At 39.7% G+C, this 14506-nt stretch overlaps 2 protein-coding genes across 14 annotated transcripts in view; one reads left to right on the top strand and one right to left on the bottom strand.

Moving 5' to 3' along the window:
• The window catches only part of LOC126865292 (14 kDa phosphohistidine phosphatase-like), a 62717-nt gene that overhangs the window by 22259 nt on the left and 25952 nt on the right, over positions 1-14506 (bottom strand). The window lies entirely within an intron of this gene.
• LOC126865271 (phosrestin-2-like) overlaps positions 1-14506 on the top strand; it is a 46269-nt gene that overhangs the window by 7154 nt on the left and 24609 nt on the right. For 3 of the 12 annotated variants that reach the window (XM_050617645.1, XM_050617644.1, XM_050617637.1), the window contains exons 2-3: positions 3099-3217; positions 3970-4124. In XM_050617645.1, coding sequence (XP_050473602.1) covers positions 3128-3217; positions 3970-4124 — 245 coding nt within the window. In that variant the 5' untranslated portion in view covers positions 3099-3127. Of the gene's footprint in view, positions 1-2821; positions 3255-3969; positions 4125-14506 lie in introns of all 12 variants that reach the window. The other 9 variants (XM_050617649.1, XM_050617648.1, XM_050617646.1 and 6 more) reach the window with 4 other exon arrangements.

Genomic DNA, 14506 nt, shown 5'->3' with positions numbered 1-14506 from the left:
TATTTCGTAAAACTGAAATTCCCAATAAAACGAGGCAAATAAAACAATGTGTAACAACAGTGTGAAATTTCCAGAAACGTATCGCTGCAAAATAATACTAGATATTTCTTACGCTTTGATCCGCTTTGGGAAGCAGCATTTATGAGTTTGGATGCAAATGTATAGCGAGTTTTGTTTGAATACAATAAGAAAGAGCAATCTAGAGATCGAGGATTCCTGGAAAGAAAGTCTCGAGTTAGAACTCGTCACCTTTTTGTTGCATTCCACCGAGACGCGGTGTCTTTCGTTGAGATTTGTATGGGAAATTCTCCGTACAAATCCGTGAAAAAGGATTGGAATGCTTCAGTTTCGTTGTCACGACAACGGGGCATACAAACTGCGAAAAATACACGGAATGCACATGATATATAAAGATATATGAAACGACTGGATCAAAGTTCTTCTAACAATAGATATTTAAACTGTATCTTTTTTACTTTTCACTTCTCTAGCTTAATTCGTAAAAATACAAATTTGCTTAAACATCCAATTTATTTGTGACGCAAAGCATTTAAAACCGTTCGGAGATAACTGGAACGAAATCGTAGCAAATTGAAATTGGAAAAAGCGGAGTTCCATGCAAGAATGAATATAGACAGAACATAGAGATAATCGTACTAGTATAAACGCGAGCAGAAAGAGTTGAAACATATAAAGAGAATACCAGAGAAGCTTGACGTACTACGTTCAATTTCACGGTTCTTCTGAGACTTGACGGGGCGTGAAGAAATTCGCAATGGATTACCCGGCATGATTCGCCCAGAATTCAACATTATGCCAGACTTAAAACGTTCTTTCGAGGCTTTACAGCGTGTTCTATGTAAATCGAGAGCAACGGACGAACCGCTGACCTTAAAGCGATAGACTGACTTGATGGCAATTCACGTTGTTCTTTTCGTAACGTTCTAAAATGTTTTAACCACTTTCGCTGGTAAAAGGGAATCGAAATCTCGATGATTAAGAAGTCGAATGATTCAAATATCGTGAAATCGATCAACAGTTTTATTAAGTATATCTTCTCTTTTTCTACTTTGAAAATCCTGTTTATACTCCTCCTACTTTTGTATTTTGACCCGATTCATCCTTCTATCGCTAAAGAATCACATAATTAAATGAAATAAACACTCAAACGAAAGCTATCAAATAAACTCTACAAGTTTTGGCACGTTACCCAAAAACCTTCGAGTTCCGAAGCAAATCGTATTTAGCTCGATTTAAGTTTACGCAAGGACACTGCGCAAGTAGTCAATGCGTTTTCATAGACGTTAAATAAACGACGAAGGTGGCACGCAGAAAAATATACGAAGAACTTTCTGCCGGACTATCGCGTTAGTCACATTATTTTCAGAGAAAGTGCGTGAACAGTCCGCTTTGATTTCAAACGGAAGATTTTTTGCGACATACGAAAACTCTTTGTAGACGGATCATAACCGTAACAACGCGTTGCTCTTCCTCACAACGTTCCCAGAGGATAGCGTCTCTGAGGATTTCTAAAAACTACGAACGGCAAAGAATTTTTCTCCGCGATTTTTCAATTATCTCTCGAATACGCGTTTAAGCATTTACGAAATTATGTGGAGGGACTAGAGATAACAAAGAACCACTCGCGGTGTTCCATACTCGCTTTTGATCGTGCCGAATAAAGGATATAGATGACGCAAGCAAGACCATCCCCGAAGAGTTTTCAATGAGAGACAGAGGCTACTTTCCTCTAAGCACGAGTTGAAACGAGAGAGGCTCGGGAGGCCTCCGAGAAAGCGTCGAATATTATCGAAGCTTATCGAAAGCTTTTTTCAACCATTTTATCCATTTTACCCATAGAACCGGATACTCCTACGACACGAAGTCCCCAATTCATTATTATTCCAATGTATCATCCCTCGTGCTCTATATTAGGAATTCCATTAAATAGGAATTACGTCAAATTAATTCGAAAGATCAACGCTATGATGATGGAGCAAGAGATATTGCAGATAGCATGTGACACGCTTTGATTATGTTGAGGATGGACGAGGAAGGGCTTGCCAGGACACGATATCGAATGGCCGTCCTCAGGCGAAACCCAACTTCCGTGGACACAAAAAGCACACCGATCTCGGCAGAATATTAGACATCCTTAGAATGGTTCCATTGGAACAAATTATTCTTCTGGTCACATAAATTTCTCGTACGGCTTGACGATATTTCAACGAGAACGTATGATACTCGTGGGTTTCCAGTCAAATGGAGAAATGCAAGATGGAACGTCTCTTAAAAAGAGTTTGTTTGGTGCAGCAAGTTTTTTAAAAGATACGCCCGATCCAAACGATATCAGATTTATCAGAACAAGGTGGCCCGTTTCGGCGAGTGCTACTACCCAACGATCGACTCTTCTCGGCGAAACTTCTTATCGACGATTAGGGAAATTTTACTCTACAAGCGCGGAACCATCCTCTGGTGACTCGTGACTAGTCGTTTCATACCGAGCCACAGGTAGGGAAACTTGTTTCAGAGAAAATTCCGTCGCATTTATAAAGATGCGTCCTCACTGACGTTCGCCGTCATTCATTCCCATACTGTTTGCGAGCATTTTCGTAAATTGCTCCTTTTTAACAGTTTGCGAAAACAAGAGACGCGACATCGGTCAGTTTGTTCGATAGCCCGAACGTTAATACACCAAATTTGCTCTCTACCTAAACGCCATACCTTCTCTCTCCTGATTCTTTCGACAACGATTGACGGTTTTCTTTCGACAACGGTTGGCGGTTTCCTTTCAACGAAAGTATATATTTGCCCTTCTTAGATTACCCTGCATTCAATCGACTAATTGAAACAATCGATTCGTTCAGTGTCCATGACACAGGTTCGTTTATCCTCGACCTTGAACCACGGTTCCTAAGGTTTTCGCTACCAGAGTCTCCATTCGATAATCAAAGAACAATTTGATATATCAGAATAATGAGATAAGCGCGTGATAATCGATGAACGTGGAAAATCGTGTGTTCGGTTAAACAATTTTGTCGAGTGTCGAGCGAACAACGATTCGTAAGTTTTGTGCGTGGTCTTTCATTGTTTGCTAGGCCTCTGTGGCCAAGAAGAGAACGGAAATATGGCTGAGAACGAGAGACACGTGGAAGCAGAAATCACGGAGCTGTCGTCGGATTCTGTGGAACATCGGGTGTCTCTTTACCCCATTACGGTACAGAAACCATTTCATAAATGAGAAACACCATACGGTAATAACTTGCTAGCTTTTGAATTCTTTGATTCGAAGATATTCGAAAACCTATCATTCAAAAATCATTCGAACGTGGTCCTAAGATCGTTCAAATCGGATCGAAGACATTCGGAAACCATTACGGACACGTACAGATTGAAAATCGAGTCACATTTCTGATACAGCATGGTCGAATCATTCACAGTCGCAAACGGAAATATATATTCGAGATAAATCGTCGTTTCAATTTCAAATTTCAAATTCATTTCTAAATAATTACATCTTCAAATTACATATAGCATTACTGCGATGCTCATACCAATCACTAGACCGAACTGTTTATGCAAATTCATTGAAAAAGCAGTTCAAAGAAAATTCAAAGCAGTGCAATTGAAATACGTATTTGTCTCACCGTTATAATCGAACGTTATAATCTGAATCGTTATAATCTGAACGTTATAATCGACGATTACGTTATATATATTGTATATTTTCACGTATAACGTGCATTTTCACACGCTTAATTCTTCCTGCAAATGTACGAACAACCATGATCCACCAACCGCAGTATCCTCGAAGCAAATATCGAAGTAACGAAGCGAGGATACCGAAAACGTTATATTAAACGGAATCAAATTATCAATCTACGACAAGAACTACCCATCTGCCCACTCTTCCGAATTCAATTACCCAATTTACGCGATCTAAAAGCAATTTCCATTATCCTGTCGCAGATGGAGAAGAAAAGGCACGTCGTGGAAACGATCGCAGAGTCTGCAGTGCGAGATCCGTGCAAAAAGGAAACAACACACGCGTTGGAGAATCGAGCTCAAAGGTTACAGCAGACCCAATCGTTGCCACAGCTACAGCCTACCGACACGCAAGACAGGTAAGCACGCGATCCTTTCTACAACGTCTGCCGATTAATATCGTCGACGATGGTTCGAAACGGATGATTCCCGCGGTTTCCCTAACGATTTACGATCGCGGCCACGCCCATTGCCCGATCGCTCGAGAAATCGCGGAAAGACACGGAGGAAGCATCAAAGACGAAAAGAAGCATGGTGTGATCAGACTAATAGGCGACACTGGCGATCAAATTTTCTGTATCTCACACGATATACGCTTTCACTGGAATTGGCTGTTTCTTACTGTTATCGTCGTTAGCCAGCTCCGCGTTACGAGCTCCCGTCTACCATCTGCTTTCCAGTGCGAAGAGGGTGTATATGATATTCGAGTACATTTGCATCGTAAAATTTGGCTAACAGATTGTGTTACAGCTACTACTCGCTGTGCTACTACATTCGTTTTATCTTAATGTTTACAATATGGTAATACTGTAAGGAATACGAAGAAAGTTTAAAAGGAATGAACTCTCGTTCTCGGAAGTACCGAAAAATGCTCGAAGAAATTAATTACGCGGCGTGTTAAACCGTAAGACTCATTATCATGCTAGGATAACCTTGACCCGAGAAACTCTGGTAAACTGGTAACCTTTAAAGCGATTGCGTCAAACAGGTAGAATTTGAAACATGGAGAGAACAAGTCTAATCGATTTCTCAATCATCAGAAATTAAAACGACTAAAAAATAACAAACTTTATAGTACAATAATAATATAATTTCATCATATATTTTGTGAAACGCGAAATGCCATAAAATGGCAGCTCCGATCGGAATAAAAATGGCGTTGCGTGGTACGATTCCATGAAAAATATACTTGAACGTGATAGGAATAAAAATCGCGCGAAGGAAGTCACGTTTGCCAATGATTCGTTCGAGACTCGCCAACAAGATCGCGAGTCGATCGAACACAATCTGTAATCTACGATCGATGAAATCGCGAAATTAAAAATCATCAAGATCCTATAGCCACCGAAAAGGTCGCTGTTTAACGAAGAAACGATCGCGAAATTGAGGAATTAACAAAGCGACGTCGTTCACTGGTTAAACTCGAACATGTAAGCATCGAGGAAACGGAGGTCTCGCAACGAGAACACCAATTCGATAATGTCCGGCTCGCGATTCTATTAACAAACAATTTCCACGTTACGCCGACCTTTTACCTCGTTTCCGTTCCGAGCGAGAGCCTCCTAAAGGAGCCAATGTCACGACCAATGATCACCGTCGAACATAGCAAATAAGATCCGGTTTTCTACTTCTCTGTGTCTCGTCTTCCGCGAGAAGAACCGCGATTTTGACGGAAGAAAAGAAAGAGAAAACGTAGAAAGACGGTATTTTCCTACTAACTACCGAAGTAATTTTCACAGAAAATAGTTCTCATAGCAAGCACTCATTCTGCTATCTCTTCCTACATATACAATTTCCAACCTAGCCTTTGCTATTCTAGCATCTAAAATAGCGATGACAAACTGCGGGACACATCTGACCCTTGACCCTACCTGCTTGGCAAAGCCATAGGAAAGTGAACATTTCCATATCTATTTCCATACATATATTCCATATATATTTGTCACTTGCGATTTTACATAATGTAAATCTTGTTAGAAGATAGTTGCGTTTGTAAACTATCGAGGCTTTACAGTATCATCTACATTTTCATCATACCAACCAGTTGACTGAAAGATAAGCTCGGTAGTCTGCAACGCGAGAGAAGTTAATTACTCGGGGAATAAAGTTTCCCTTACCAAGGAATTTACTGATTAGCTCTGAACGAAACACAATTTAACAGTCCTATCCCATTCTTCATTCCCTTCTTTACAGCGTCGCAAAGAAATAAAATTCGTATTAGATCGACGAACTCGAATTAATACGTCTCAAGTACAACTCGTTCTGGCTCGAGTGTACTCTCATTCGACATTCCAGTCCAACTGGAACGAAACGAGTCAAAAGTAGAATCGTCGAATTGTCAGGGGCGACTATCGAAGTGGAGGATCTCCATTAAAAGTATATCGATCTACCATTACGGTGGCTTTCGTGGAGGTTTTGGGTCTCCTCGATTATAGCGAGCGGAACCCAATTGCGCTGATGGGACACATCCGATAGCGTGGATCCTTCGCCAACATAACCCATAAAATGGCGAGTCGAAAGCAGAGGAGCTAAATGATCGATACGATGCTCTCGTGTCACGGTATTCGCGAGTAGCTCGAATCCAATTGTCGTTTGGCCGTCGAGGAGAGAATTTTATGTGATTGTATTTCGAAATACCGTGACGTGGCATGCTTTTAAAACGACTGGTTTCTACAATGTTCCTGATTATTCAGCAAATAAAAATAAATTGTATTTGTCGGCATTTCTTGTAATCGCCGTACGTGTATCGCCATTGATCGAGAAACGTCAAAGCATTTAAATATGAATTAAACGTCCAGCATTCTGTCGATTCTAAAATAACATAGGAAAATGCAAATACGTCGATTCTCGAAACTAATAAATACATATTCCTTCCATATCGTAGATATCGAAAGTTACGATGGCGACCCGAGCCATCACTGAATTTATGTGACATGAATTTATGAAAATATGTAACACAAATTTACAGCTGAAGATACCGCGACGCGAATACGCGTTTTAAAGTAGCTGTGACATCAGAATCGCCGTTGGATATTATCAAGAAACTTTCGATATCGACGTGAGAAAATTACCAGACAGCTTATTTACCGCCCACAGATTTTACCGCGGAGATAAATATTCCGCCCGTAGAGAGTACGAGGCGCAAGAACGTCTAATTAAACGTACTAATTGATTTGTGGTTCGTTGGTGTGCGCGGATCAGGGAAAGCAGACCACGTCGAATGCGACGGACCGAAGCTCGCGCGAAAGATACGCGGTGTCGTGATCCAGCTACAATGGAGCTCTGTCGTGAAAAGTTCGATTATTTAACCGTGTCAACGGAGAATCGCGATGCTTTGAAAGCGAAGTATGTTGCTCGAATGATATTCCTGGTGGTTTGGTTGAATGTAATTGAACGTAGCTAAGCTCCGTGTAACAACTTGGTATAAAGTGGAGTTCTCAGCAAAACAAACAGACGTGGAACCAAATTCCGCACTCGATTTAGCAACAGGAATAACGGAGGAAAATTCAATGCTGCCGCTGAGTGAAAAGTTAAAAGTCGCAGGTGTGGCGTCGGCATTTGTTAAACTAGGTTAATTAATTTATCCGGAAATCCTGGAAACCGGATCTACGTGTAATATGTTGGAGGATATATGGAACGAGGAACATAATGTCTAAATCGACAGAAAGACACCCACTTTCGGTCGCAAATATTTGATTTTATTATAATTAATTATCAACATATTAACCGCTGAATCTTCGGCGTAGTGTCCAATACTCTCGAACCGAGATAATAATGGCGAAACGTGACCAAAACTATCGTATAGTTGGCTTTAGTGACAACTTTGATTTCGCTACTTGCTCTGTTAAAGAAACTACATAAAGCTAACGAAGAACAGTCGTCCAATGTTTCTCAAATTATTCTGCTAAATATAATACATTGGCGATCCTTCAACGTCGCGTGACTATTTATCTTAGTCGATCAAAGTTATCACGAAAATAATTGAGATCGTGTTGTCATTTACGATTACGATCAATCGAAGTTCATAGCAAATCGCCTAAGTCGCGTTATTTCGGATTACACTCACCCGATAGTCACGAAACGTCATCGGGGGCGTGTCCATTTCGGTCAGTCATTTGAACAACACAGAAGATCGTGAAGCTCATTGTCATTCCAGTTAAGCTCGCTTCAAAGTCAGACGTGTCGTGTTTGAGGTCACTTGAATGTATTCAAATATTAAAGGAAGAATTGGCTGTGAGTATACTTAGTAAAATTCGACGTTCTTTTTCGGCACGGGTCATCCTCCCAACCTTTAAATATTCATAGCGGTAATTTTCTCGCGATCGTATCTCGCATATAAAAATTGCTCAGAAATTACGAATAGAAGCCTGTTCAGGGGCAAAATGGTCATTTTCCGAAGTTACAAGCTTCGGAGGATACGAGCCTGATTAATTGCGACTATCTAATTCACGTCCGCCGGAGAAGAAAGAGAAAACCACCGTCGGTACCAGCAAAGCAAAAACCTTGGTGAAAATAGAAATTACACGGTGTAACAAAAATGAACGCGACCAACAAAATAAAGAAAGAACATCCGTATATAATAGAAAAAATAGTTTTTCTATTTACTTCTTTGAAAATAATTTCCAAAGATCTTGATAAAGTGTTTATGACACTATTGAGAAGGTTCCTGGAGCCATCATGAATTCTTAATTCAAAAATAAATCATTTCTTTTGATACGTTGATTACTTCAAATTTCGTTATTCATATGCAAAAGTGAGATCTCGTTGGTTCAAAGGGGGAAACTAAATTCGAATATCAACTATAATTGAAGTCTTGAATATTTGAAAAATTATAAAAATCTGTAACGTTACAAGATTTCAATGTTTCGTGTTTCAACGTTTTTAAATATCAAAGCGCTCATGGTATCAAAGCGGTAGATTTCAACGACGGTTTCCGGCACCAGCAATTTAATACCGTGAAATGTAGCAGGTATTTTGTGTCTGAACAAAATGTATGTGTACGAAGGAACACAGTAGACGATTCATTATTAATAGGAAAAAGGAAATATGTGATATTCCTAAATAAAGGAAATATCGTAGCATCTGGCCTAACGAATAGGTATACTACCTGTATACGAGTGTCTGTAATTCGCGAGCTATTTCTCATATTTTCATAGTTATTTCAATACGTCGTTCGTAAATTTATCCAACGCGTTGCAACAGAATCGCAATATCTTTTTAATTTGTTTTTCATTTATTCGGGCAACATTCCATTCGATGGAACGAGCTCTTTTCCCATTGTAACGTTACGCGTTAACTTCAACGGCGATTCGAAGTATTGATACGATTAGCCATTCGCGCAATAATTGATATTGAATTTCGCTTGGTATTGATAGTAAGTGATTTCGTCGATAATATAGAATTTTTGTTAGTACCGATTTAATAAAAAGGATATCGACGAGGCCGAGTTTACAACCAATTACTCGTTCCGTTTTTTAATTTGTTACGTTATTTCGTTAGCGACAGTTACATTAACCGCTTGCATGGATTATTGGCGACAGAAGGTTGCTTTACCTCGCAAATATTGCATTTTACTTGAAATATTTTGCGTATTTTCATATTTTCCATGAATGCGCAAACACCAAAAATGTATACGTCAGTACAGTAGTAGTCATCGTATTGATTTATCTCATTAACGATAGAAAAATCAGCTCTGTCTATACGATAAATAATTTCCAGTTGATCTTAAACGATTTTTAATTAGCTCATTAGCTTGTAGATAATTATGGCGTGAATTATCAGCGATCGAGATTTACTTTATGCTTTCTCAAACAAACCCGAAAAAAAGAATTAACATATTTATCTACAACCATCGTGACTGCTGATTAATTGGAACTTTACAGTAATTGCGAATCTCTGTATAGCTCATTATATCCAGCACGTATTACCAGGACCAAAACGGAATACAAATAATGAGCAACCGTAATACTCGCCCTCTATTGCTTCGATCACGATTAAGTGTAAATTAGTTAGAGACGCGATAATTCGAACGCATCTGTATCCATTCAGCAACATCGTAATACCGTTTATTAGCTGTTTTGCCCGCTACAAAGAGGAACTCGCCATCTGTTACAAAAACGATCGCGAATCTACACCACCATCAACCATAATTTGTTTTCGTCATTCGGATAATCCAGTTATTTTTATACGCATAACGATCACGACGCGTTCCGTAACACGTTGGATTTTCAAGCAATTACAGAACGTAGTTACAAACGAGAAGGAAAGGCTGTAAATCCCGCTTGGGATGGATTAACCCCTTGCCATACCATTTAACTCGGAAGAATCCGGGCTAAAATATTGCACCCGAATGGTCAGGAAAAGAACCAAAGCGACGGAGACAGAGTGTCACAACTTGAAACATGAGATCGTGCGACTGAGTGCGAAGATAGGCGCGGCCGTGTTTAGAAAAAAGACACCATTCGATACAACCATACTTGGCCCGAGATTAAGACTACGAGCCTGACTCGTGATATTCAAGTTTGGCTCAAAATTCTCATCGCGACTCAGACTCGCAAAAGTATGGCAAGGGGTCAACCCGATATGCTGTTTGTTTTACACGTAGACGTAAGTAAAAACAATCGGACATTTACAGAAGGTAAAAGGTCTTTGAACAGTTATTACATTCGCTTCGAAATTGTAAAATACTGGATATACATTTGGAAATACGGTTTGTTAGAAAAGAACATTTCCGAGCTATCGATGTCAACGCGATCGAGTAAAAAATAAAAGGTTTCCGATTTCACGGAATTCGTAATAAAATCGATCGACAATGGCACGATGTAACGCGGAGATAAATAAAAAGGGGCTCGAGGTCCAACATTCTGCGCGCTTTAAAGAACGAAACTTGCGTCGATAGCAACGAGCGAAGCAAAGAAATCTCAATAAATCAGGAGATTTCATTTCGTGCACCGATTCATTCGATACAAAGTAGTTCTTTAATGCGTGTTCGCCGGGTGAATTAAAAAAAAAAGTTCCCGGTACAGATAAGACGGGGACAAGGTCAGACTGTTATCGCGAAAGCGTAAAAGCTCGCTGCAAAAACGTAGAAGAATTGATTCGTTTTATCCTTGAACCGTTTCACTCAATTAATATTAATCCCTTCCTTCGATATCCTTCCCTCTAAAGAAGGCGAACGTAAAAAGGAGATAAATAGGCAATTTCATTAAATTAGTCAGTAGAAACATTGCAACGTCGAATTTCAAAGAAAAATTCAAACGGATATTTAAAAAGGAAAGAACCAATCGTATCGAAAGAACAGCAGTCTTGAAAATCGATAGCGCTTAGCAAAAATTCATTTTACGTCAACGAACCGAACGAACCCACATCTTCCAATCCAGCGAGTCCACTGATTTTCGTTCACGTGGATCGTATTATTTTCAATTAAAACATATAACGAAATGTATAATTAATTTCATACATTTGAACGAATTATAATATGTATCGCGTGTTTTATATATTTATAAGCATTTAACATGTCGCCGTCAACGATATAGTATTGTAGGAAATGAAAATCGGGTCCACAGTGAATGTGATAAAAATCAAAAAGCCCTGTCTCGAGAGAAGTCACGCGCGAATTCTGTTCTGTATATCGTCCGCAACCTCGAATGGTAATTCCCATAATGGTTGTCCCATCTACGTATACACTTTGTTTCTTCCTCTCCTCTGCATATTTTCGCACCTGTCCCCATCACTAAAACGAAAGTATTTATTGCTCCTCGAATGCGTAGAAATATACAAGGAAGCGCATCGTGGAAATGTTCGAGTCTTTTTCAAGGTGGAAAGACATCATCATCTTTTATCTTTTCGACAGATAGTCGGCTATATCCTCTCCCTGTCGTGTTCCTCGATGGAAAAAAGCTACAAGATACAGTGATCCCATCGGTTCAACATACAGCCATTTACGTACACAATTTTATGAATTTCGGGCGTTTGACCATAAACTTCTTGCGAGACTTTCAAGGAAATATTTTGCGGTTGAAGCGTTCCCGTTAGGAGTTGACGAAGATGTAAGAAGACACTAGGAAATTGAAGTGAAAAACGAGCGATGTTCCGGACATCTTCAATTTCAAATTTTAAGGATATACACGAGACTGACAGACGAGGTAATACGCTGCATGTTTCAGTGGATTAAACCGCTTGGCAAAAGCGATATAGTCCTTCCATGCGCGTAGAAATAAATGCGACCAAGCTGCGAATATTTCTAATTACTAGCCACATGTGTGAAAACCTTTTTACCGAATGTTAATTTTATTGTTATTTTCCGCTAATGTTTAATTAATTAATCTGAAAATATGAAGTTGATGCCAGAGATATCGATGGTAATTTCCTTCGCTGAAACATAGTTTTTACCAACGAATTCTCCTAGCTAATAAAGTTCAAAGTTGGATTTTTCTTTAATTCTTATAATCCATGGAATATTTTATTCTTGTAATATATAAACTTGCAAATTCTGAACTTCTCGCTTTCAACGTGTGCCACGATCACCGAAATAGAATATCGTAGGGAGTGGCAATCCTAGTAAAGGATTGTGGGTGTCGATCATACCTATAGTCGAAAGTTTCGAAACGGGTTAGAGAAAGAAAAAGGAAAGAAGCAAAGAGGTTCGTAGGTGGACTTTCCGTGCACGTTCAACGGTACTCCTACGTGGCATAAATTCCGCGCGCACGTTCCACACGTCACGAAGGTCTTCGGGCGCTTTGTGCAACGTGAATTAGCTGTAGAATTTCGCATGCGGTCGAGTGGCTCCTGAAACAACGCAGTGGGTGCAACGAGACACCGGCTCTTGGCGGTGCATTGCGAAATTCACCTCTAAATGAGATAGGATGCGCGTAAATCGCACGGTACACGATACAATAAATTGACTCACCCTCGACATCGCGTCACGACTTGTCAAACAGTAAATGACGTCGAACAGATAAGTAAATCATCTTTAAAATGTCGATCTTTTCCTAATCGAGGATTCCAGGCTATGCTATTATTTCTATTACTAGAATGGAATGCCCTAGCTATATTAAAAAACGATGAAAAAGAGGATGATCTTTCGTGGAGAAATAATTCAGAAATGTCGAATACAACTTTTGTGTGTGATGCATTATTTTCGAAAGACTCGAGTTTGAAATTAAAGATGCTGGCGGGTACCTATATTCTTTTTATTTCCTGGTAAAAAGCCAACAGAAACAAACTTAGATTACGTCATAAACATTTTAGGCTCGCGGCAACTTTTATAATAACTTCTTCTTATTACTTTTCTTATTATTCCAAGTTGTTCTTCGTCTGGGCTTCGGGCGTTATTTACTTCCTGTCCGGTGATTATGACTTATTCAAGAAATTGGAATATATTAAAGCTTCCTGCAAGACACGGTGACCTATGATGAATCGCAGCGACCGTGAAATTACGCGGCTCGCCCCTGACATTCTGCAAATGCTTGCTCCCTTGTTATGACGAAGTTGGTCGGCCTTTTCCTTTTTACCGATTAGTCTCGTAAATAAAGATTCAAGAACCACGTAATGTTTTACGGGTCTGCGTAAAATTCCTCGACGACCGAGCGTGCAACGTTTTCCGCGCGACGTTTTCCGCTCGGATCATCTCATCCCTGGAATCACTCGTTCGTCATTCCCGCGTTTATCGCGCGTCGTTTCAAAGATACGAGCGTGCCAGCATTTGGTGTAATTTATAGCGGAAATAAACGCGCCGTTCCTATATAGTATTTCATTTCCATCGTAGTAAAAATGCAAGACGAGGCTTCAGAAAATTGTGAGCTTCGAGAAAGTATCAACAGATCGTGGAACAAAAATCGATAATTATTTACGAAGCGATTAATCCATCGATTTCGCTGCTTTTGCGTCGTTCGCGATAAATTATGCGTCGTGAAGGATAACGAACGAACTCTCTTGTGAACCACTTTACATAAATTTACGTATACGCAATTCTTTCTCACCTTTAGTCTCAAAGATATACGCAAAACTATTTTCAATGCTGTAGCATCTAATTCAATTACAAAGTTGTGAATCTCATGATACGAATAATTGTCATAAAAGCTAGTTACCGATTTACCGATCGGACTAGATCTCGTTTATGTTCCCATAAACAGAGAGAAAGAGTCACATAATTACTCGCGATACCTAATCCTTCTGTAGTAACACTCAGTAGAAATCCACTAAAAGTAAAGCCGGAATTCGAACTGAATAATCCGCGAATCCTTTCCCCGTTCAACTCTTACGTCGTTTTACGTCAGAGCCGTGAAACTTTTTCTTAAAAGGAGTTACAACTTTGAAACTAAATTGCGCAATTCTTGTTATGGAAGACACGGTATAAAGATTTTTCTGTCCCCCTTGCCAAGGCAAAAAGTCACGCACGAAACGCACGTACATACGTGTGTTAAGTAGATACGTCAGAGTTAGAACGAATATCTTGCTGCTCCGACTTACTACGAGTAAGCCCGCATTAAATCACTTCAAGCACTCCGTCACGAGGAAAAATGCGTAAATTCCTTCGCGACCTCCTTCTCTTTGTCGCCGTATATCCTTGGACGTGAATTTTTTCATACGAGTCTGCTTCGCACGGTCGTACAATTTTATCAAATGGAGAAAAAGTGGAAAGTAGGTTCCATTATGTGAGCGGGCACTCTTTTAAACGACGGGATTGAAAATAAAGTTTTTATAGCAGTTGACACTGGTAATCTCCGCGGAGGTTTTCGTC

Source organism: Bombus huntii, chromosome 4, assembly GCF_024542735.1.
Source record: "Bombus huntii isolate Logan2020A chromosome 4, iyBomHunt1.1, whole genome shotgun sequence".
Taxonomy (NCBI): domain Eukaryota; kingdom Metazoa; phylum Arthropoda; class Insecta; order Hymenoptera; family Apidae; genus Bombus; species Bombus huntii.
This window is presented reverse-complemented; position numbering and strand designations above follow the sequence as displayed.